This window comes from Aythya fuligula, chromosome 2 (assembly GCF_009819795.1).
Source record: "Aythya fuligula isolate bAytFul2 chromosome 2, bAytFul2.pri, whole genome shotgun sequence".
Classification (NCBI taxonomy): Eukaryota; Metazoa; Chordata; class Aves; order Anseriformes; family Anatidae; genus Aythya; species Aythya fuligula.
Window position 1 is genome coordinate 32,926,752 of NC_045560.1, and position 24,893 is coordinate 32,951,644.

The window sequence follows — 24,893 nt, forward strand, 5'->3', positions numbered from 1 at the left end:
CTTGACATTTTGATGACTTTTAAAATCATTTGTGTGGTTTTCATTAATGCCCTTCAGGCTCATAGAGCAATGTGATCATATGGCAATGCAGAGTGATTGAGGAAACCAAGAACTACCAGTAGGATACTGGCAGAGTTAGGAATGGGAGCCCGTAGTGGTCATCAGGACTTGGTCATCAGTAGTGCTTTTCACTGCATTTATCTGGACATATATGTATACATCTTATTTATGTCTCATTTATCTATCTTCTTTAAAACCACATCATGTATTTATCTTTCAGTATATTCTGCTTTTCTTTTAAGGAATACTGTAACTCTTGATTAAAAAAAAAAAAATTTTGAACGGAAAAGGATACCTGGGGTGGGGTGTTTTTCTATTTGTCTGATTGACTGACTGACTAATGGAAAGGTGTTTTTACTGACTTGTTTACATGTTTACAGAAATTTTTTCCAGTGCTCAGGATTTAATGTTGCCAATCATCTTTCGCACCTTTCTTTTAAACACCTTCTTTTTCTTATAGAATATACATCTCTTACATGCTCAGTTTTAGAATACAGCTGCTTCTCTTGCTTATAAAAAATATTTCCAAATCGGTGTACAGTTTAGCTCCTATTTGAGTAGTGAACCTAATGTGGACAACCACTAATACAGCAGTGAAATTAACAAGTCTGTACTGTAAGAAATGGGAGAGGGAGAAAAGCAGAGAAATTGTCTGGTAATTTTGTTCAAGTAATCTTAGGAATTTGTTCTGCAGCATAATAGATGCACAATTTTCAAATTGAAATCCCCTTTTTTTGGACAAGAGAGAGGACCTGGAAGAGTTTATTCAGAGGTGTACCTTGTAACCCTCTTGGAAAAACAAGTGGTGACAAAGCATGTTTTTGAAGTATGCCTTTGTGCACAAGGGGTAAAGAGGCTTTGCTTATTTCTCTCTTGGAAAAAGGGGGGAGAAAGCCCTAATTCCAGGATTAGGTTTTAGGATTGGCAGTGAAAGCACAGGCTCTCATTTTTTCCTTGTAATCTGAGCAAGTAAGTGTCAGACACAATAATCATGGAAAAAATTCCCCCTCTGTAACATTTTTACAATGCTTTTCATTGTATCTGCACATTCAGCCAAAGTGAATGGAGAAGCTGCGCGTTTGCTGGGACAGATTCTGGCTGTCCCCTCTGCAGGGATCACATTGTACAGCCTCTGAAGGAAAGCAGAAAGGTGATGGCAGCTGCAGAATACTGCAGGAGAGCTGCAGCTTTCTTCAGAAGCAATGCTACATGCACTTTGTCAAAGGCTACATTATCAATGGAGAGGGACAGCCTGGTTAACTGCTGCTGCAGGACAAGATTGGATGCAGAATTTAAGGGGGGGGGGGGGGGAAACAAAGAAGCAAAGAAACAAAAAAAAAAAACACCATTGAGGCTACATAATGTTGTATCTTGCCTTAAGTAGTGCACAGCAGTCTGAGGACCATGATCAGGGAGTATAAGCTTCTAGTTATGCTTTGTCTTTTTGCTTTAAGATAACAAAGGGTGCACCCTCCAAAAACAAACGTGTACCAACAGCAAAGTCAATGTAAGTCCAAATTCCTGGCTGTACTTGAACAACGTGCTGTCTGTTAAAAAAAAATAAATGGCTGTTTAACATGCACTCTCCAACCCTAGCGTGCATTATTATTATTCCATCTCTCAGATAAATACTCTGATCATGATAAAGTTATTTTCACAATAGGAAGGCAGGATATGATTATAACATACAGGATCTTCATCTAGCCTGGATCCCTCTTGTTGCTGAAGGTTTAGGCTTGCCACACCTGTGCTCAGTAGTTGGAGCCCAGTTGTATTTTGTGGGGGAGGCTGGAAAAGTGTAGTTTAACCTGCAGCACTCATTTTTTATTACATGCATATGCCTGCACAGTTCCCAGCACAAAATTTGGCCCTTGTTGAAAATACCTTTTGGCATACATCAGTTATAACGAAGCCAGTAGAAACTTGCCCTTAACTTTGGCTGAGCAGTAACGCATTCTTGTCTGGACTCTGTTTTTGGTGAAGTGGCAGGAAAAATCTCAGTTCTTTGTTGAGCCAACTCATAAAAAAATGTTTCTTGTTTTAACATATGATTTTTAAAAGAAACTGAAAAGTTCGTACTAAATCAGTTAAGGTTTTAGAGTACATTTATAACTAAATAATAAATATTTGGTGAATGAAAGCATGTCCGTAAATGTTACTGCTATAAGGGACTGTGTACTTAGGAACTACGGTAGTTATGTAGCCAAAATGTGTCTTGGGCATTAATAAACCTTCTTCAAGTTTCTCTCTATTCCAAAAAAAATCAAATTTTTGAACCAATGGTACCAAGCTCGTCAATTGCCAATGCGTGACTTCATGTTGTGAAAATGGAGCTCATGAGACTGGAGAGTTATCAGCAGAGGGGTTTGCATCCAGCAATACTGTGTGTCTCATTTGGTAAAGCATTTAGTCTGCCATGATCACACTGAAAACCCAAACTGGATTTTAAGATCTCTTCTTATGCTGTAGCAGCTTAGAGAGACACAAAGGACACCTTCTATTTTAGCAGCATGTATTAACAAACTAAATCAGACCTTAGTAGATTTGATAACCACATCAAAAAAAATCTGGGACAATTATTTTTCAACCGTTTTTCTGATGCATCTGGAAATACCATACTGTTGTTCCAGTCTTAGACACTTTTTATTATTTTTAGCATGTGTACATTATAGTAGGACATGAATGACTTCTACATGTTCAATAGCATTTAATTTTTGGAAATGTGAAAATCTGAGAGAGTACAATGCCTGTGTTATGTGGATGAGACTATATATTTTAAGCAAGGAGAGGCTCAGAAACTATTGTAGCAAATGAATTAGGCCAAACTCATTATTTGGTTTATTTTGGTTTACCCGTGTTGATGACCGGAAATCAATTTATCTTATTCTGTATCTTTTTAGCTAGATCCAGAAGCCCCTCATTTTGTCCTGCCAACTATTTATTCTTATCAGAATAGTTCTGTCTTCTAAGATGGATCATTGCTTGATTAGTGACCTTAAAGTTCGTGTCATCTCCTCACTGTTTTGACTCATGGTGGTCTTTAGCCACCACTGTACTGCAAATCAGCATTTCCAGTCTTTCCTTGTCACTTCTACTGAATGCATCATGTTACTTTCTCTTGTGCTGTCTTTCATCTCTGCTGTCTGTGGTATACAGCTGACGGTGGAAGAGATGTCTCTAAGCCAAGAACAGTTACATTCCTTTTAGTTGTACTCCATCAACAGCTTTTCTTCCTGCATATTTGTGCTTTCCCAGGTCTGGCCAGAAGTAGATCTGCATTAAGCTCTGCAGCCTGCTTGTACCTACCTGGAGTCCTCACTGCCTCCTCTCCTGTGGTTTCTGGTAGTTCTTTCTGTAGCCCCCAGCTCTGCTCTTTCTGACTCCAGAACATCAAGTGCAGTTGTCTTCTTATACATGCAGAGAAGTTTTCTTGTGTTGCTGCCGAATGAGCTTGCTCTCATTTCCTATCCAAGCCAAATGTGTTGCATTGGTTTTTATAACAAACGTACAAAAACCTTTGGGATTTTGTCTTGCTCTTTTCTCTCTCCTCAGCAACCTCTCCTTTATCTGTCCCTGCCCACCTCTTCCTTCAAGCACTTTTTCCTCTCTTCCACCACCTTCTCAGGCTGCTTTCCAGCTTGTTGTTTTGATCACATCTGTAACAACTTTCCTCCCTTTCATATGTTTCTTTTCTTGCATTGACTACATTGCAAAAATTGTAAACAGCAGGTTATGTGAAATGTAGGTCTGACCTTTGAAATCAATGCTAACCCGTTATCAGTATAATGCTGCAATTGTGCTGTATTAAGCTTTTCAGTCTTGCTAATACTGATAAGGGTATATATGTTGCTGATGCTAATAACTTGTAAGCTGTGATTAGTTCCTCGGGTCACTTGTTATTCAGAGGTATCTACTAGCACTTGCTGTTCATGTGACAGGGGATCTCATCTTTGAATACATAGCTGAAATCGATCAAACAAAGATGGAAAAATATTTTAGTAAATATGTTCCTAATGATGCTTTTCACTGTGAGAAGTCACTCTCATTACTCTAAAAAGAGAGGTGTTTTGCCTGTTAGTAGGCACAGCTTTCTGCAGTTGTTAGTGCAGAATTATTTCTTCAATCTGTGACATACTTAATATTGGATAAATTTGTACTGGCTTCTGAAAAAATAAAAATAAAAATATGCCTCTTCTGGGAAACTATTCACTCCAGAAAATGCAGAGGGTATATTTATAGAAGGTGAGAAAATATTTTGGGTTCCATGAAGAATGAATAATAAATAACTTAGTCAAGTGTAAATGACTTAAGAGGAAAATGTCTATGAAGAGATAAGCTACCTGGTAAATGTTTTCTGTTAGACTGTAAATCAGCAAGGTACATGCCAAAGATGTACTTTCACTTCAAAATTATTCTAAATTGGAGTTTTAAAAATGCGGCCTTGAGAATGGATTTTATTCTATCCATACATACAGTTCTAGACTGTAGATACCAAAAATGCTCCAAGTATTCCCTCACTGGGCTGCCTTTGTTCTGTTTTACTTCTGTTTGGATATGTTGTCATCACTGCTAATCTGGTGAAGTAATTTTTGAAATCTTGGTTTAAAATTAGGTATTTTACAATTCCCACATACCTTCATAAATCATGAATGTTTGGTTTTGTATTTCATTGCAGCGGAAAACAGATGTGCCACTTCAAATGCAGTAACATGTACAAAGTGTCTTGCTTTGGGTCCAGAGTGTGGATGGTGTGCTCAAGAGGTATGGCATTTTTCTTATTTATTTTTTACTTTAAATTTTAGCTGCTTCTGATCTTTATAAAGATAAAAGACTTCTAAACTGTTAAAATTACAGTGAGAAATAGCAGGAAAATCTTTAAATGACCTCTGGAGACAGCACCTGAGAAATCATGTGAAATATATTTAGTTTCCAAAGGAGAAAATGCAATCTTTTATTTGGAAAATTGCAGTAATTTTAAATAAAGTGAGAACTTTCTAATGTGTTCCATCTGCTTTGTAGATGGGTTTGGCAGATTTATAGTAACTTTGAGAGTTCAACATTTTTTGGCTTCAAAAATAAAATTAGTTATCAGTAATTTGTATTAAGTCCTTATTATATATCAGAACAAGTCTATATATATGCCTATTGCATTTAGCAATAGCTAGCAATAGTGGAGTTAACTTTGATTTTACCGTATTTTATGTCCCCCGTCACAAATGGAAAAAATGATACTTTTCTGTTTTGACACTTGAAACTATCAGTTCTGAGATTCGTCATGGAAGACAGATCTCAGATACAGAGAATTGTTCTGAAATTATTATTTCCTTGACAACTGTAAAAATATGTTTTTGTTTGTTTGTTTTTTTGTTTGTTTCTGGATATGTTTAAGAGAGAAAATCAGATGATTATGTGATTTCAAGTAAGGATGGACCATTTTAATTACTTCAGGGGAGCAAGGTTTTTAAGAATATTGCTGCCACTTGCAAGTTTATATGGTCTTGAAGGTCACATAAATATTCACTCTGGTAGCTTTCCGGTTAGCACAGAAGGTAGATAAATTCCTAGGGCAGATATACGGAAGAGATAAGAGAGCATAAGGCACTGGCATTAGTTTATCAGAGATACTGTGTCTTGGAATGATTAACTTAGGGTGATGCAAGTATAGGTAATGTGAGGATGAATGGAGGCAAGGAGAACTTGTTGTCCAAGAGCTGTTTCAGGGCATGGCACCATGGATTACAATGTGGAGTGGTCCATTACTGTGACCTGATATCCTCTCTTAGCAGAGGACACAATTTTACCCTGCAACATCTGTGTTTGTCACAGAACAGTGCTTCTTAGCATTCCAGTTATATGGAGCTGTAGGAGGGTTCCTTCTAACCAGATGCCCAGATTTGACGGGGTTTGACTTCTGATGTGCTTCTCTTACCTTGCTTCTCACGTCAATCCTGAGAGCCATTCATCAAAGGCAGGGGTTTGTCAAACCCTTTTGTACCGCTTACCTAACACGCTGTCCGTGTTTGTGGAGTGGTAAAACTCATATTATTTCAGATAGAAATTTCCCAGAGTAAAGTTACAGGAGCAATTTTCAGCTTAGTGTGGCTACTTTACCTAACTATGTTTTTAATAATAAAAGCAGCCATGAAAAACACTTGAAATGCTTTGATTTTATACCCCCACATGGTGAACTTCAGAACATATCTGTCAATCACCAGTGATAAGAGTGAGAGTAGATAAGTTCTTTGTATATTTAAAAATCTACCTCTCTGAAGTTATATAAATCAAAAAGATTGTATAAATAGCAGTAACCTAAAAAAAATTAATTCTCTGTTGTCTAAATAAGATTGTGAAAAAACAGTACCGGAGGTAAACTACAAAAATGAGTAGGAACTTAGAAAACAAGATACATGACTTACAAGTCTCATTCTTCAGGGGCTTTCTCTGGTCTTTTTGGGATCTGAATGACAATTTATTCTCTAATACACAGTTGGCTCTATGCACTTTTTGATTGTTTATTTTCCCCATCTGCCTCTGAAATATCAGAGATTGTCCATTGTTTGGTCTCCAGCTGTGGCTGAGATGGATTAATGCTTTGAAAGAGTACAAAGAATCTTGTCAAGCCTTTTTTGTCACTTGCATGATCAGGATCATGCTAATCATCAGATTTGTTGTCAGGAATTTCGCACTGTGTCATGTTGCCACAGTCTTGGCAACTTTGCCCTTTCACTGCAAGAAAGGACACGCTGCTTCTGACACCATTCTACTACAAATCATTTTTCTGTTGTTACCGAGGCTTTTTTTCATGTTGGTGGCATCTTAAACTCTCCAGTCCGGTCAAATTTACCTTTCTCTTTCTGAGGAATGGAATGATGTAGTCTAGCTGGTCTTTGGCTTTTCTGCAGGCTATGGGTTAAAGCTTAAACATCTGTGACAGATAAATGCAGGTTAGGTAAACCTAAATCTGACTTTTGCTTCTACTTTTTAATACTACCCTAAGATAACTGTTGGTTTCCTCTGAAAACCGACATGTTTAGAAATTATGTGAATGACATTTTCTTGGTAGAACTAATTCATAGCATAGCACAGAATATTTTTAGTGACATAGTGACAGTACATAGTTTCCTTTTTCTCCAAAGTCATCTTGTTCTTGTTGTGCAAGATCCTCTTTCTCACACACAGAAATTTTGTTCTTTGTAGAAAAATAGTCAATGTAGCAATTAGGTTAACATCTAAGTTAAATATTTTGCCATTGCACTTATGTAAAACATATGGCCTTCATAAACTAGTTCTACAATTTATGCAATTATAGTAGCATATTTTATTTTATTGTTTCAAATACTATTATTTTGTTTTTCTCTTTCCTTTGAAGATACTACTGTTATTTTTTTTCAGTTCGGATTGCTATGTTGTTTTGGTCTTTTATAAAACAGGATTTCATGGCCGATGGAACACAGAAGGGACGCTGTGACACTGTTTCCAACTTAATGAAAAGAGGCTGCCAATCAGATCTTGTAGAAAATCCCACAGTTCGTGTAACAATACCCAGTGATCAAGAAACAAATACACAAGTGACACCAGGAAAAGTTTCAGTCCAACTGCGTCCAGGTTGGGTTATCTCTAACACATGGATAATATAATACAATAATATTTAATACAGATATTCTGTTAAGAAGCAGCTGGAATCATTATTTTGAAGAATGATGCTGTAACATTGCGTTGTAGGACTGTGATGGTGTTGCTCCCATATTAAAGTATGGTCTTAAGCAAGAAGTGTTTCTGTCAAACATATCTGATGGTCAGAATAATGCAAGTATCAAGTGGAAAAGGGATTTTAGATAGTCTTTTCTGTTTTCTCTTGTGATTTCTTGATTATTTTTCCTTTCAAAATAACTTTCCCTTACATGTGTATAAAACGTATTCCTTACAGGAGGTATATTGGGCTAAAATTTCTAATTCCTATAGTCATCATTTGATAAGCTTCTTAATAATTTGGTTACTTTTAAGTGCAAAGACTAGACAACTGTGAAGGCACCACAGCCAATATGAAAGAAAGGGATGGATTCATAAAGAAGACATAGGTATTCAGTTCCTAACATGACACACCTGGCCCTAACAGTATCTACATCTCCTTATTGATCTGAGGGATTTTTAATGTACCTCAATTTGCCCTCTACTGAAGTGATCAATTGCTGGTAGAAAAACATTAAATGAGTAAGAAATGTGTGAAGTACTATAATATCTCACTGATCTTCACTGTATCTCCCTTTGTATAAAAGTAATTCTCTGTCAGTTATGAGGAAGAAGAAAGGAACTGCAGGAGTGTAAAGCGCAAAGGAAATCTGGTTTACCATCTTTATAATAAAACTGGAAAAGCAGCATCACCCTTCTCCTTTCCCTACTCTTCTTTCAAAGAAGTGACTGATGGTCTGTTTTATACTGATAAATGGTCTCAGGAACTGAGATAGCTATAGAAAAGTCTGTAATTGCATTTAGTTATGAAGGCTTTGACACTTGCTGGATTCATAGAAAACACTTCACTTTCTAAACATTGGCTTAATGAACCATTTTGCCAGTACTGAAATTAAGTTTGGGGTTCCATATGCTTTGCTGAAGCTTTTGCTTGAAGGAGGAAGACTGAAATTCCTAGAACTACAGAGAGAGAGTATCTTTTATTATTAAAAAAAAATATTTTATTATTAATAAAAGATATTCTCTCTCTGTAGTTCTAGGAATTTCAGTCTTGTAGACATTCTGCCTGTATTTTAATCCACAAGGAAATACACAGATATACAGCCATAGTGGGGCAAGCATAAATTTGACCATGCAGACCAAAGATGTTTTTGTTTTGATTCGATTTTTTTTCATCACTGTTTACATGAATCCAAACTGTCATGATTTACTTGGGAGAAAATACAGGCTTCACTCTCTGTATGCAAAACAAATACTGTAAGGTTATTTGCAAAAAAAAAAAAAAAAAATTGGCAATGAGGAAACATAGCAAGCTGAAATTCTATTTTCTTAATGTGAGATCTCATACAGACAAATCCTGAAAAATTCAGGTGGATTTTGTTGAAAGAACATTGGAAGCAAAAATATTTGTAGTTAGCCCATTTGAAAACTACTTTGCACATTCAACGTTTTTGAGTCAGATCTGTGATAGAATTTGACACAGTTCACTTACACGTACTTTCATTACACTATCTAGCAATGTCATATGCACTAGTTAATGACATAAACAGGTCGAATTTTTTTTTGTTTCTTTTTTATTTTTTTTTAAAGTAAATGTGTTAAGATAGTTTTAGTGAACAGCTGCATAATTTTTTGGTAGTGTATCATTTCTTCCTGTCCTTTGCTGTATCTTCATTGAGTCACTCATCATGCAAAGGCCCTACTCTTTTATTTCTTCTCGAAGATAGCTGACACTTTGGTTGTCATTAAATAATGAATGTTTTGAAGTCATTGCATTGAATGACTCTCCACTGAAATTTCCACTGAAATATCTCCACTGCCTGTAGTGAAAGTCCCATCACCCTCTACTGGCACTGCACAATCACAGAATAGTCACACAGTCACAGAAAATAGATGAGAAACAATGTAGGTATGATCTTTTAGGGGCTTCCAAGGCCTCAACATTTTTATTACATCTGTGATGCGGTTCTGCAGGAAAGGCAGATATTTATTATCTTGTGATAAACAGAGGTCAGTTTTTACTTTTTTTTTTTTTAACATTAAAACCTTTTTGTTTATTTTTATTTGGATTCTACTGAGTATTCTCTTCAAATCCTTGGAACTGAATTGGTTTGATCCCTAACTTACCTGAGTTTTTCAGGCTGTGCTCACTTTATGAAATGTGTAGTTTTAGATACACGTGACAGACTGCAGGATATGCTAATATGGTTCCAAGTATCAGCCTTGAAGTGACTGGCCACAATTTGTATGCAAATCTGTGTCCTTTTTGAGTCGTAACTGCTTTTTGGTACCATGCCAAAGGGATTGCATAACCCAGAGTTTAAAAGAAAATGGAGAGAAGTCAGATTTTCACAAAAATACTCCTGTGAGAAAAGAAATGCAAGATGTTCTACAAAGAACTCCTTTATAGCTTATTTTTGAGCTATGCTTCAAGGTTTCATTTACTCTTGGGAGGTTTTCTTGTTTGTTTGTTCATTTTTCTGTTTGCTGACATAAAGAATTTTGTGCTGAGGTTGCTGCAAAAATGATACATTTTTAAGAGTGTACATTCAAAAATAAGCAAAGTAAGTAAACTTATTATTTTCCTTTGAATCAGGAAGTGAAGCAAACTTTATATTAAAAGTTCGTCCTCTGGAGAAGTATCCTGTGGACCTTTATTATTTAGTTGATGTCTCAGCTTCTATGCACAACAATATAGAGAAACTCAATTCCATTGGATTTGCTTTATCTAAAAAGATGGCAAATATTTCTCTTGATTTTCGACTTGGATTTGGATCCTATGTGGATAAAACTGTGTCACCCTATATTAGCATTCACCCAGGTAGAATCCATAACCAATGCAGGTATGTAATCTTTCTGTATTTACTGTAGAACTGATAAATGATTTAATTATGCAAATATGCATTATGAATATGTATTTTAAAAGCTCTTTAGAATCTGTCTCTATTTCATTATGCCTTGGTTCTCCAGCAAAGTTCCTAAGAAAATGCTGAGAATCATTATACAATGATTACTTCTGAAATATCTGCTAAGTGATTTTTTAAAAGTTTGTTGTATCAAAAAAATAATAAAAATAAAAGTGCATTTCTTTTTGTTTGTAAAAAGGAGCCAAACAAAATCTTTTTAGTCTATTTGAATATGTTTTGTGTTTATAGCCAACTGTTGTTTTCTCAGTGAGTTTGGATGTATGTTGCCTAGATTCATTAAAGAGGTTTGTACTTTCTAACCTAGGACTTTTCTGGCTTGAATTTCTTTTCTCAAGCATTCAACATTTTATACCTGCCATTCAACACTTATCTAAGTGAGGGCTCACTTGTATTGTATTGTATACATTTACATAAAATACTAAAAAAAATCTGTTGTTCATTTTAAATTAGAGCAAGTTCCAACTGAACTTAATCTCACGTGGAGTTATTTTTCTTTAATAATTTCTTTTACCATCCATATATACATTTTCACGAGTAACAAGATTTTATGTGGATTGATAAGGAATATTTACATCTCTTTCAAATGGAAAACGTGGACAACTGTGGTAGACTTTTTTCTAAATCTTGTTTTGTTTTGTTTTGTTTTGCACAGTGATTATAATTTAGATTGTATGCCGCCTCATGGTTATATTCACGTTCTGTCCCTGACTGACAATATAGCAGAATTCAGAAATGCAGTGAATAAACAAAAAATTTCTGGGAATATTGATACACCTGAAGGAGGCTTTGATGCAATGCTCCAAGCAGCTGTGTGCCAGGTAAGGAGCGTTATCAACAAAAGACCAAATGGCAGTTCAGACAAGTATATATATATATATATGTAGGTGCAACTGTGCTCAGTGTTCCTGAATTCAGACTGTCAGTTCTAGGCCTGAAAACTTCTTCCTCTTTCTCCGTTATTTCCCTTTTTCCCTTTTTTTCCGGTTGAAATTGAAAAAGGATAGCATAAAGAAATGTTTATCAGTATTAGCTAATGATGTTCTTTAAGTATGGCTTTAAACAGTCTAGACAGCACAGGATGGACAGTGAAAGCAACTGCTTCTTGTTTGAACAGACATGAATTACTTTTGGTCAATCACAAAATCAGTGTTAAAAATCATTGAAGACCTCCTTTAGTTCCCAGTTAAAGAGATACCATTTGGCATTTCTTCTTAAGAATGTATCTGAAAACTGAAGAATCAGTAACACATCTTTTATAGATACAAAGAACAAATGCACTTCAGTATTGAAAGTTCATATATCCTAAGCTTTTGATGAGTTAATACTTGACAAAATGCAAATCAACTAAAAATTAATTAACATTTTCTATATTAACAGAATTGCATCACCATCTCTTACATGCAGAAAGGGATCAAAAAGATCTGCATTAGTGGTTCCCAAGATTTAAGACTATTAATAACAGTAATTTGTTTGCACTTAAAGGTTCTTTTCCTTGTTATCTTCCTTGTATGCCTAGTAGTACAATAGAAATTTTGAAAGTTGGCTGATTTGGGGGGTTACTCTAAAACTCTTTCTGGTCCTCTTACAGAAAGTAATTCAGCTCCTGCCCAAATCACAGGCTTTTGGTGTGGTTCTTGTCTCTGCAGATGATGTCAGAGTAATTCTTTTATTTTATTAATTTTCACATTCTCTTTTGGAACAGTAGAAGGAGTCAAGGCCAAAAAGGAAAGCAAACTGTGCTAAAAATGAATAGTTTGGCTCCAATGTTATTTTCAGATTTTTATGAGATGTAACACAGGTAAATAAATCCACTCTTCATGGAAACTGTTATTACAGCTGTTAAAAAATATTCTGAAGCTTTGGAAAAAATCTTTAAAATTCAGTGTTTCTCACTGGATACATTCCACATTTAGGACGTGTGAGTTTTAGAATAATCTATGCTTCCAAAAACAATAAACGAAAACATTTGTGAGAATGGAGAGGCTTTCATGCTAATTGAGTAGTGAACAAAAATGGATGAGAAAAATGTACAATTCATAACTACCATAATTTATATTAATGTGTGCTCCTTTTGCCCACAAAGGAACTTTATAACTTGCTCCAACTTGCTGTAACCCATACATCCCTGTTGCAAGCAGTATCAGGTTAGTACATGGAGCAACTTTGAAATTTTGGTTGCTGTGATGTATGAATGTAGGAGTCTTGAACTGACAAAGTGAAGTGATGGAGTCTTAGGAGCAAGGAGGTTCTATGCTGTTGGAGGAAAATTTGGGATTTTTTAAAGATATAAGTTGTTTATAAAAACAATTTAATACCTTTGTTTAGGGGAATGCTGTCTAGGATTTTCTGAGTGAGGCTGGTGCCTGCATGTAAGCAGTAAGCTTAATAATAAGTGTAATCTGCATTTATTATCCCTACTGTTATTAGGTACTCATTCCCTGTTCAGAGCTGGCAGTGAAAAAGTGTGAGAAGAGGCCTAAATCCCTCTCTGCAAAGCAAAGAAAGGAAAGAGAGAATAAATCTTGAACCCTGGCTGAATGCATGGACTGTTGCAGATAGGTTTCACATGAGATGGATGATACCTGGCAGCGTTAAGGGAAGTGGCAGAGACAAGAGAGTTGTAGGAAGAAGAAGCAAAGAAGAAGGAAAAGGGAGGAAAAAATGGAATTAGTGAAAAAGGAAACAAAATAATAGAGAGGGAGAATGAAGAAGAATATAAAGTGATTCGTGTCTGCCTCTCCAAAAATTGATTTAAAGCAGACATTATTATTTGCAGAAAAATAAACGTTCTGGAAAAATAAAAACTGGCACCCAACCCAGATACAAGCTTGCCCTGCAAACCTTCAAATCACTGAATTCCTAAAGCACATTCAATTCACCTTTGCAGATACTGCTTTGCTGATAATCCTCTGAGATATTGGTATTTGTAGTATTTTTGTGCATAATGAAGATTTTATCAATTTGCAGGTGCATGAATACACACAAGCTGTGTGTTTAATGATTGGATGATCATATGCAAAAGTCCTTTCTGGAAAGCAGTGTAGGAAAAGGAAATTAGAGAATGACTAGAATATCAAGCAAATAAATAGAAAGTAAACATAGAAGCGGGCACCAAGTACCAATACCAATTAATGCATATTTGTTGGTTGTAATGCTTTTGGGATCCCAGAGAATTATACGGATGCTATGCATATGCATTTGTATGTAATAACAATGTGGCAGCTGTTACTGAAGCTCACTGTATAATGCATAGCTTGTTTATGTTTTGAGGAATTTTCTTTCAAAAAAGAAAGCAAGTGGTAAGTGGATCTTTGACTCCCAGAAGTAGTTTTCAGACATAGGATGTGAAAAATCTTTCCACACAAAGGCAGATTGAATGCATTAAATATCCTGGTTTAAACTCACTGCTGCTGAGTAGTGTAATACCAGGAAGTAGACTTCTATGTTCAACTTTCATTTTGCTATTTAACATTTTAGAAAGTAGTATCACTTTCTTATGTTCAATTTTGTTTTCTTTTCAGAGCCACATCGGATGGCGCAAAGAAGCCAAGCGACTACTTCTTGTGATGACAGATCAAACTTCCCATCTGGCCCTTGATAGTAAATTAGCAGGGATTGTAATTCCCCATGATGGAAACTGTCATTTGAAAGATAATGTGTACGTCAAAGCTACGAGTATGGTAAGGTATATGTCATACATTCTACCTTCAGGGAAGTGGTGTAAATGAGGTTTTTGGATCAGTGCAAAGCATTGCTTTTAATTCAATTATTAAATTAATATTTTCCCAGGTAGACAAGATGTAAAATAAAGAATACATCACATGGAAATATTGACATCCTTTTTATCTAGGATTTAGTATTGTTCAGTCTGAATTAACAGTACAGAGCAGAGAAGAATATATTACTGTTGTTTTAATGTTTGTTTTTTTTTTTTTTTTTTATTATTTATTACTATCTCATTAGAATGGCACACATTTTCTGTAAAGTATAAATAGGAAGTTTCTGCAATATTTTGCAGGAGAAGCAGCAGGTATAAATTGCATGTTTGTACTAATAAGACAAGGGTGGTGGTCATGCTTTATGGTCAGAAGATTCATAGTTACATTGACTGAGAAAGCTTTGTAAAAGTGAAACTGAAGATGTACAGCACCAATGAGCTAATCCAACCTTGATGGACTAGAAAACATTTTGGTGCCACAAAGCTTTGTTGTGTTAATGTAGCATTCTCTGAGTCTCACAGTATAAAACCAATATTACACAGGTAAAAAATACCTGTGTAAAAAGTTGCTTCAAATTCACTGTAACAAACAATAAGACTTCAGCAGATATTTTTAGCTTTCAAAAAGATTTCTTCAAGTATAAGATAGCTATAGAGATACAAGAATTTTTTCTCTATGATTTTTACTATTTAATTGCACAGTTTTCTTTTATGAATGTAATTCATTCATTTAAGAAATGTGAATCATTTGAATCATTGCTTAATTGTTATGTAAGCATCAGAAAATGGTAATATGAACTGTGGTACAGAGCACATCAGGGTTTTCTTCTCAGTGCTCACTGCACTTAGCTGAAGCATCCAGCCTGTGTTCCTGGCCAGGAGAACAGTGAGGGCTCGGTGTAGGCCAGGCTAGCCCTGAATTTAGTCCCAGTGTTTACTGCGAGGCAGCAGGAGGTAGCGGCTGGCTGTATGGTGTGCGATCGTGAAATGTGGGAGGTTTACAGGAATAGGTGGGTGTTTGGGACCTTGCTGAATGGAGGAGGCAACTAAGCATGTGCTGGCAGGAAGGCCGTCTGGATTTCCGATTATCTGATGTTCTTGCATTAATGCACTCCCTCAATGCACTCCCTCTGTCACCTTTTGGATATTCCCTCACTGATGTCAGGATTATTTATTTCCCTTTTGCTAGTCTGTTCAGTTTCATTATTTTTACAGTGTCCCTGGGATAAAAACAACCCCTTCCGTTATTCTGCTCAAAGCAAAGAATCCAGAAATTTTCCTTCCGGAAAGGAGAGCATACTTATTTGTTATGACGTCCCTATCTCTATTTTTTATCCACTTTATTACACAATTGCTATAGATAAAAATCTTTCTGTGGGATTCAGGATTTCTTTGTTAATATAGATATTTTCAGTTTCAAAAAAAATAAAAAATCTATCCAATTTGGCAAATTAACTTCTTTGTAGTCTGTAAAACCTCACCAATATAAAATACAGCCAAAATTAATTAATTTCTTTCAGTGACAGATTGATGGCTGACTGAAGAATAGGTTTTAAATGATTTTCTGAATTCTGGGCTGAAGAATCATGATTTTGTTGTCCCATATAGAGTAAGAAATCTCTATGATTTTTGATGCTATTCATGCTTTTTGTGAAATTAGGTTGTCTTTCTTTTGCCAGCCATATGAAAAGACCTTGAAAGACCTGGCACATTTTGACCCATGGCTTCTGGCCCATATACTTTTTCAACCACTGACTAATTCTTGCAGACCCACGTATAAAGTTTAGTGATAGAAAAGGTCTAAAATGGAAATCTTTCTCAGTGTCAGATATTTTCTGGAATAGATTTGAGATGATAACACACAATAGTATCTATAAGGGCAGGTAGTTTCTTGCCTTTTTTTTTCTTCTCACTGCTATAATAGTATTAGCCTACAATAGTATATATTATTTTAGTCATATTGTCATTAGCCAGAGATCCATAAAGAAACAGGAAGAAACTTCAAATGAACAAGTAAAACACGAAAAAGGTTATCTCTGTAAGCAATATTTAAATGAGGTGTCTTGAAAGGTTGTCAAAAAAAATTTAAAGAAGAAACATAGTTTTACTTTTTTTTTTTTTTCCTTCTCAGTGCAATTATGATATGAAGTGTTAATTTTAAGAGTCATCTGTAATAACATGGTGCTCCTGCTTTCATTCTTAGTGCCTGGTAGTCTAGAGAAGACTGAATTCTGGCATACTTTATTTTATTCTTGTTGCAGTTAAGATGACTTTGCTTTATGTATTTTCATAAAAAAAAAAATCTTTCCAGTTATTATTTTTTCTGCCTATTTCTTTCTAATTTTTTTTAAGTAGTTATGCAGAGATCAGAAAAAGTGTAAGAAAGAAATCTAGACCATTTTAATTAGATATGTGCTTGGTTCACTCTCTTTCTGAAATACTTAATGTCTGTATTAGTTATCTTCTAGAAATAATATAGTAGGTTAAACTAATAAAACGAATGATGGAATTGGAACAAGAAAGAAAATCTAAAATGAGAATACATTCTCCTAAGCAGTAGCGGGAGTAGATAAGATAAAAATGTACACCGAGGTTTTTTTTACAGCAAGCAAAAAAAAAAAAAATCTAATAAGAAGGAAATTTTTCTTTCTAATCTGAAGTGAGAATTTAATGTACTGTTAACCAAACTGGACACTGTAATGAGTTAGAGCTAAGAAACAGATGGAAGTCCAGTATTACTTGTAAGCATGCTGCGTGGTTTGGGGATTCAGTCCCTACAACTTTCACATGTCTATGCGTATCATCTCTTGACTTCAGTAAACTCCATCTGAATAAGCTTTTGTTTCATCAGGGGTTGGAAACCCATTTCTGATGCCACCAGTCTCAAACTTTTGCCATTAGTTGCAGAGATGTTGAAGGTGCACTTTGCTGGCATTTGGACATGGCTAGTGTCATATGTTAACCAGCAGACTGACTAATTTGAGCACCCTCTCATGATCCCTCACCACTGCCCCACGGTGCAGGAGGTGTTTGTAGAACATCTGGCTTTGCTAGGACATGTCCTGGGACCACTTGGTGCATCTGTGATCTGCCAGCCTGGTGCATGTGGCATGTTGGTTTGTGCAGGACAATGGAGGCCCTGTCCCTGTGGTCTGTGGTCACAGAGAAGGGAAGAGGCCTTAATGCGGTGGTGTGAAAATGGCAACATGGCCACTGCTGCTGCACTTCACATGTAAATGTGCCGTGTACTGGTATTTATGCTCTCTGGACCCTCATATATGGCATGCTCCGCAGCTGCAGCTGTAGGAAGGCCTGTTTATTGCCGTATTACCTAACATACATCACTTATCTTAAAAAATATAATCTCTTATCAAGAATAAGTAAGTTGAGATCCGTGCTAAGATCAAACTGCAGCAAGGAATTCCTTTGTTCTTTCTATACAAGGCTATTTATAGTAGTGCAATGTGGTGGAAAATGGATTTTACCCCCTTGCATAACTTTTTCTCTGCTGTCCTGGCTTTCAAATTACTGTTAGGATAGCAGTTGACTTGCAGGGTGCCTTGAATAACAAGTGGCACTCCGAGGAGTAATGAATTGTGCATGAAAACAGGGAGAGTGTGTTTGTGTAGGAGAGAGGGACAGAGAGAAAGAATATGGGACAGATGATGAAAAATGTCAGGAAGAGAAAGACAGCAGAAATATGTGGGGGAAAGACATTGAAAAACCTGACATATGTCTATTGCTCTCCTGAGGAAAACTCGGGGAGGGTAAACACAGGCAAAAGCCCCAGTCACTTCCCTATTTTTAGTCATGAATTTTAAATGTTGAAATTATCTCTTAGGAAGCATTCACAGACACATATATGGTAAATCAGCAGTGACTTTCAGATACAGTTTGTTTTAGAGTACTGGAACTGGAGGAATGCCACGCAGCACAGATGTATGAAGCCTACTGGGACCACACGAACACCTCTGTGGTTCCCCGTTTCTTGAATGAAGGGATAGCCACACACCTCTTGTTCCCAAATCCACAACAGATCTTTCAACAAGAAGTAGAGGAGGGCAGGTCACGGCACAGGACATGCTATAATAGTCAGTTCACCCAGTAGAACAATGTCAACACGGAGGAGAGATGTGAAACTCATGAAACCTTCAAGCACCAGCATGGTTCAGAAACTGTAGCAGGCCATTGCAGTGATGGCTGGAGGCATCACTCCTAAGGCAAGTCTTGGAGAAAGGTGTCAGCTGTAAGACAGGTATAGGATATTGATGTTGCCAGAGCCTGACCTATTTAGCTGATGTGTCTGATTCCTGGTGCCAAAACACCTTTCTGAGAAACAAACTTAATGACTCACCTTGCAACCCCCAAAAGCATACCTCATCTGATGTCATTCCTCCTCCCTGACTTTTGCACAAGAACCCACCTGTTGTTCTCAGGAATCCTGTTCTTCCAGACAACACCATATTCAGCTGCTGTTTCATGAGCATCAGGCTCAAACCAGCAAAATGGTGCTGTGTGAAGGGTCCAGTTGGTCCTCCTAGTGTGCAGCACCACTGCCGAGCTGACAACAAAGAAGCCTGTCACAGCTAACTTGATGTGCTGGTGATTCGTTTTTTTCTGTCACCGTCTGTTAATTTGGGCAGTCCCACCTTCTTTTGGCTGTAGGCCTAGCATTCCTTTGTACATTTAGAAATAAGAATTAGAGTGGCTTTGGAGTCCTGTATTGTGTCATATATAAAATGTAAGGTTTCCCCTACTAAACTTCATTTTTTTTTCTGTTGTATTTTGCAGGAGCATCCATCTCTTGGGCAGCTCTCTGAAAAATTGATTGACAATAACATCAATGTTATTTTTGCAGTTCAAGGAAGCCAGTTCCATTGGTATAAAGTAGGTTAGAAAACAAATTCTTTTTCCAAATTTGAAAACACATTTTAATATATTTAATATATTAAATATTAAAACTGTGCATAAATTATTGTATTTTTCACAGGATCTATTACCTCTGTTGCCTGGTACTGTTGCAAGACAAATAGAATCACAAGCAGCAAATCTCAATGATTTGGTGGTAGAAGCCTATCAGGTATGATCAGAATGACGGTGTTGGATGCTGTATTTGTATAGGATTTTTTCACCTTTCAGAGTCTAGAGCCTAAAGTTGGAATTTCCAGAATGTTGACTCCTATCTGAAGTCCACCAGGATAAGTTTCCTAATTTTCTGAATGTCCAGGTTGGTGGTGGGTGATACTGCCCCACAATAACCATTCCAATCTCAAAGGCTGTTTGGGTCTCAAAGCCAAGGGCTGGCACTTTTTCTTTACTAAGGATGCTCCGTAATATGATGTTTGATTCTTTTCACCTCTTGCCATGCTACTTCAAAAGAAAAGTCGGTCTCATTTGCATTTTGGAATCTCAGATCTTTAGTTATAAACCTGGCACTGCTATCTGGGCATCATATAAATTCAGAACAAAAAGATGCAGTGGTATATAGAGGGTTTTACATCATGAATTCTTAGCAAATGGACAACAGGAAGGATGCAGTTTGACAACAGGGTATTGTGGAAAGCAGCATTTGCTTTGCACAAAGCAGTGTGATGACTCAGGGTTTTAAGGCATTACAGCAAAGAAGAGTTTTGATAGGGATTTGAGGGAAAACAATGGAAATGGTTTTGTGAACTTCTGGGAGGAGTTCTCCACTGGAAGTCATAGTATGGGAAAGAGCATTAAGTTATTTTTTCATAAATGCTTGGCAGGAAATGGCAGCATGAAAGTGGAGACTGTCATCTTGGTAGTGAGTGGGAAGGGGGATAAACAGGTTTGAAAAAAAAACAACATGTAGTATATATTTGATGTAATAAAGGGAGCCCGCAGCAGCAGCAAAATAAAAGTGATGGATTAGACAGTTGAATTCTGTCAAGGTGTGCAAGTTACATAAACATGCAAGATTCAAAAGCTGAAAAATCAGCTACAAGCCTGTATGCAAGGTATTAATGTGCATCACATTAATTATTTGGAGATGGAATAGAATCATCCATCCATCATTGTTAACTAGGTTAACAATGCAAATTAGGCTATTTGGTTGCTTTCAGCAGCCATTGGCTTTAGTGAAGAGCCAAGTCCCATGTCTGTTACTAGCAATAGAGTGGGTTTGTGCTCATTTTTCAGTCTCGTGTTGGAAATGTTGTGCGGAAGTCAAAGACAGTCAAAAGCAGAGGAAGTATAATCAATTGCATAAAAGTTCTCTCTGGTATTATACTTTCTCTTATGAAATCAAGAAATTTCATTTTGAATATAAAGGCTTGCAGAAAACTGTAAAATACTGCTGGCAAAAAAAAAATATAATATTGAAACTCATGGTTCTTTTGCCCCTTTTAGACTGTCCATCCTAAAGTGAATCAGAGTTTTTACAGTATACTACAGGGCAAACATTCAAGGAGAGGAAATAAAAATTTACAAAATAATCCTTTTATTTAAATAGAAGATTCTGTGGGACTTTCCTGCTCCAGCCACCCCCAGTTTGTTCTTACTTTATTTTCATTTTTTTTGACAGTATTTTCCTTCCCATTCTAACTCCATTGGACTTGATACTTCTGAGGTTTTTTATCATGTTTTTAGTGGCTTGTAATATACAAACACACAGTGAACAGGGCTTGAATGTTTTGCTTTCTTGATAGCAAAAGTACTTACATAAGAAAATAAATTTAGTGTTGATGTTTGATAGCAGTGAGCCTCTTGCACTCTTTTTCTAAGCAGGGAAGCCTTAGGCTTAGTTGTGGAAAACCCTGGGTGAAAATCCCTGTCTAAAAAGCCAAGGATGAGTCACTAATTTTCAAAAAGTCACTAAGATAAGCATATGTTCAGATTCATGTAATTAAATTTCTATTTGTAACAATAAAATATCCTATTTTAAAAATAGTAAAATGCAATGAATTTTAATAATCTTTTTGTGCAATTTTCATCTCATAGAATTGTACAGAGTTTTAATATATTTGTGGAAGGAAAAAGAAGTAAAATTCTTTTTATAATTACTAAGATTTTAGAAGTTTCAGTAAATACTAGTTACGAAGTAGCTGGCTTTTTCATTATTTTATATTGTAAAAAACTCTAATGGGAATCAACCAGTTGTTGACTTACATAGACCTAGCCGACCCAAATAAATCAAACCCAGTAGCCTTTATATCACCCTAAGGTTTGCTCAGAGGAAACATTGCTGAGACAAACGCAAAACATCCGAAGTTTAAAGCATCAATTCCATTAGTAACTTTTTCTGCTGAATAATAATGGCTGTATGTATGTCTATTGTTTTATTTTGAATGTGTAGCTAAAATACAGAATAGTCTCTCAAAAAATAAGTGTTTTTTGTTACACATGGTTGCTGGAATAGATTTTCAAATTGCCAAAAATACAGCCTCAAAACCATTTTAGAAAAGCTGACAACATTTTTTATCTGGAAAACGTAATCCTCTTTATCAGAATTACGAGTTCACTGGTTGTGTATATTTGGAATGTAATCAAGTCTTTATATGGGAAACAATGCTTTAATTCATTCCTTTATTCATACAGACGAGCTTTCTTCATTTCTAGTTAGTCATAGTAGCAGTACTTGGTATTAGTCACTAGTACACATTATATATTAAGATGCAATGCAACTAAAAGTTGTTTTCTGGTTACAGAAACTAATCTCTGAAGTGAAAATCCAAGTGGATAACCAGATCCAGGATCTTAATTTCAATATCACTGCAATCTGTCCTGATGGAAGTAAAAAAACTGGCATGGAAGGATGTAAAAATGTGGGATATAATGAAGAAGTATGTTTATAGTTCTCTTTCTTCAATGATCTGGAATACTTATTTTTCTGTTTGGTTGGGTTTCAATGGTGTGAAATCTTCTAGCGATTTACTCAAACTGAAACTGGATTTTAGTGATTAATTATCACAGACTCTCTATTATTCTTGGGTTTTATTATTCCTGAATCTTATTTCAATTCTCACTAATCTCATGAGACTAAGGCTGAAAGCTTTTCCTGAAAGCTAATGTCTATTAAAACTATCCTTCTTTGTCCTTTGCTGGACACAATGGTTGTGTTCATTGTGATGAAATTTGTACTTAAAGAGGTTGAAAGATAATCACCCAATGCAAAAGAATCATTGGAATTTGTGCTACTTGGATCTGTAGGAGATGCCACCTTTCCCTCTCCTTGCTCTGCTAGCCTTCTTGCACACTCAAAGTCATGGGTAACTAGTTTATTTTATAAATTAAATTAATGAAATGATTTATCCCCATTTGGATTGGTGCCACCTACTGAATGAAATGGCTTTTAAAACTGGAGCATCATGCGTTGTGACAATGCAGGGGAAGATGTCTGGCTTATATAAGGAACACAATTTTCTTCCGAGAACAACTTCTCTGTGCCTTGATATATTTATTTGATTGCTTGGACCAGTAGATTAATTCCTTTAGCTTGCCAGGAAGAGGTCTGTGTTTCTGGAGAGTGGGGTCAAGGAGTTCTTTCCTTCTTGCAATGTACACACAGCTCAGCTGATGTGATTTGATTGTGTCTGTGTGTAGAAATAGCAAAGCAAAACAGTAGATTAAACATGGGAGTTTTAAATATGTTCATTTAAATGTGTTTTATAATATTCTGTATTTTGTCTGAATAATTTGCTGCTGATTAGATGCTACTCTTTAAGGGAGATATGATATGTTTTTCTTCTTAACTCCTCTACAGTGTTGTTCCCTGTGTATGTCATAAGAAATAGGATTGGAATTTGTTCTGTTTAATGAAAAGAAAAATATTTATATCTGGTTCTTTTTAATAAAAAGCTGAGCCAGTTGATTGTAAAAGATTGCATGTGGTCCTAAAGCTTACTGCGGTTGAAAATGAGCCATCCTCAAGAGATTAATTTATTTTTAACCATAAATCCTCCTTTCAGTATTTGTTTACAGGCTAAATGCTTTTCCTTAATTCTCACATTCCTTTCATTGTCTAATCCTTCTTCCTTCCTTTTCTTACCAAAACACAAAAGTGCATTATATTTGGGAAGAATCCTATGGCCTCTTCAGGGTGCAAAACTAACTTTGGCAATTAGTGAGCATCAGTGTTCACGGTGCCATAATTATTTAGTTGTAATAAGTTTAATCTTTCTGCTGCTGTGTTCAGACCCATCACATTTAATGACTCACAAGTCAGACATGGTTTGTGCTTCCCTCCCATCTCCTCGCTGATCCTCCAGTGGTGTACGTGAAGATCATGTTTTCCAGCAGGGCTCTGTGTTGAACACAAAGCACGTTCTCTAGCTGCAGCCTTTCCTCCCCCCACACAATCTGCACCTGCCGTGTGAATCCTTGGGGCATATCCACACTTTCTAATGGAAGAAGCCTCAAGCACAGAGGCTGCAGGCAGCTGAGGGGTTACACGCGCAATAGTGCACTTGAAAAAAAAAAGATGAAGAAAAGCAAAAAGAGAGAGACAAAGCCTTTATGCACCCTGGATGGGACAGTTAAGAGTGCATGCTCTGCACTGCATTCTTCTCCTGTTCGTGTAGGCAGCCACGGCCTGGCTGGCCACAAAGCTGCCATTGTCAAGCAGGGTGGGGGCGCAGCGGGAGAGGGGGACCGCCAAGAAATGAATGCTCACAGTCTCTGTGGATGCTTTCAGCCTCCCATGTAATCAGTTTCTTACATTTTCAGTTCTTTTGAGCTGCAAATCTTTGTTCTTTACTGGTAAAAAGTAAAGGTACTTGTGTCTGTCAGGCCCTTATTTCACCTTGTCTTCTTGGTGGTGCTTTCTCTGCAAGGAGGCCGGAAAGAGTTCTTCACAGCCAGCAGGCTATGCAGCCTTAGTGAGAATACCCTGCCAGGAGCCCACCGGGCAAAAAAAGAAAAATAAAGGTAGCTGTGAAATACAAAGACTGCTATGGTGAAACTATCACAGATATCAAAGCTGTCAGAAATTTGGTAGTCACTGATGCCAACTCCGTGGCGGTTACCAGCCACCAAAATGAGCCAGGGCCCTGTGCCAAAGCTCTGGAAAGCCACAGGGGCTGATGCTGCACAGAGCTCTGCCAGAGGCAAGGATGCAGGGCATGGTGGTGAGGGCATGCCATGGGCAGCAGATGGGTGCTGGGTCCATCCCGAAGCTGCACTTGGTCTGCCCAGGACCACAGCAAGAGCAGCAATACTCTCTTGTTTCATTCCCATCACAGGAAAGGAAAAAATAAGCTGCTGCTAATGTGTGAGCCATTTTTGTGTTTTAGCTGGAGTAGGTAGGGCCTCCCAAAGAAAAAGTCTGTATATTTTCTGTTTCTACAGAAGGCATTTTCTGCAACAAGAACATTTATTATAGATTGTTTTTATGATGAGTATCACTGTTTCTGTTTGTGTTTATCTTGCTCAAGCTGATCTTGAGTGTTTCTATAATTTACACAGAATGAACACTTTAAATAAAAGGAGGACTGTGGTACTTCTATGGGTATTTAACTTGTATTAAACTTGTCTTCTGC

General features: G+C 36.6%; 1 protein-coding gene across 2 annotated transcripts in view; it reads left to right on the forward strand.

Moving 5' to 3' along the window:
• The window catches only part of ITGB8 (integrin subunit beta 8), a 46,611-nt gene that overhangs the window by 9,089 nt on the left and 12,629 nt on the right, over positions 1 to 24,893 (forward strand). For both annotated transcript variants that reach the window (XM_032182146.1, XM_032182147.1), the window contains exons 2-9: positions 4,736 to 4,821; positions 7,491 to 7,665; positions 10,346 to 10,592; positions 11,329 to 11,494; positions 14,198 to 14,356; positions 19,186 to 19,281; positions 19,385 to 19,474; positions 22,065 to 22,199. In XM_032182146.1, the coding sequence (XP_032038037.1) occupies positions 4,736 to 4,821; positions 7,491 to 7,665; positions 10,346 to 10,592; positions 11,329 to 11,494; positions 14,198 to 14,356; positions 19,186 to 19,281; positions 19,385 to 19,474; positions 22,065 to 22,199 (1,154 nt within the window). The remainder of the gene's footprint in view (positions 1 to 4,735; positions 4,822 to 7,490; positions 7,666 to 10,345; positions 10,593 to 11,328; positions 11,495 to 14,197; positions 14,357 to 19,185; positions 19,282 to 19,384; positions 19,475 to 22,064; positions 22,200 to 24,893) is intronic.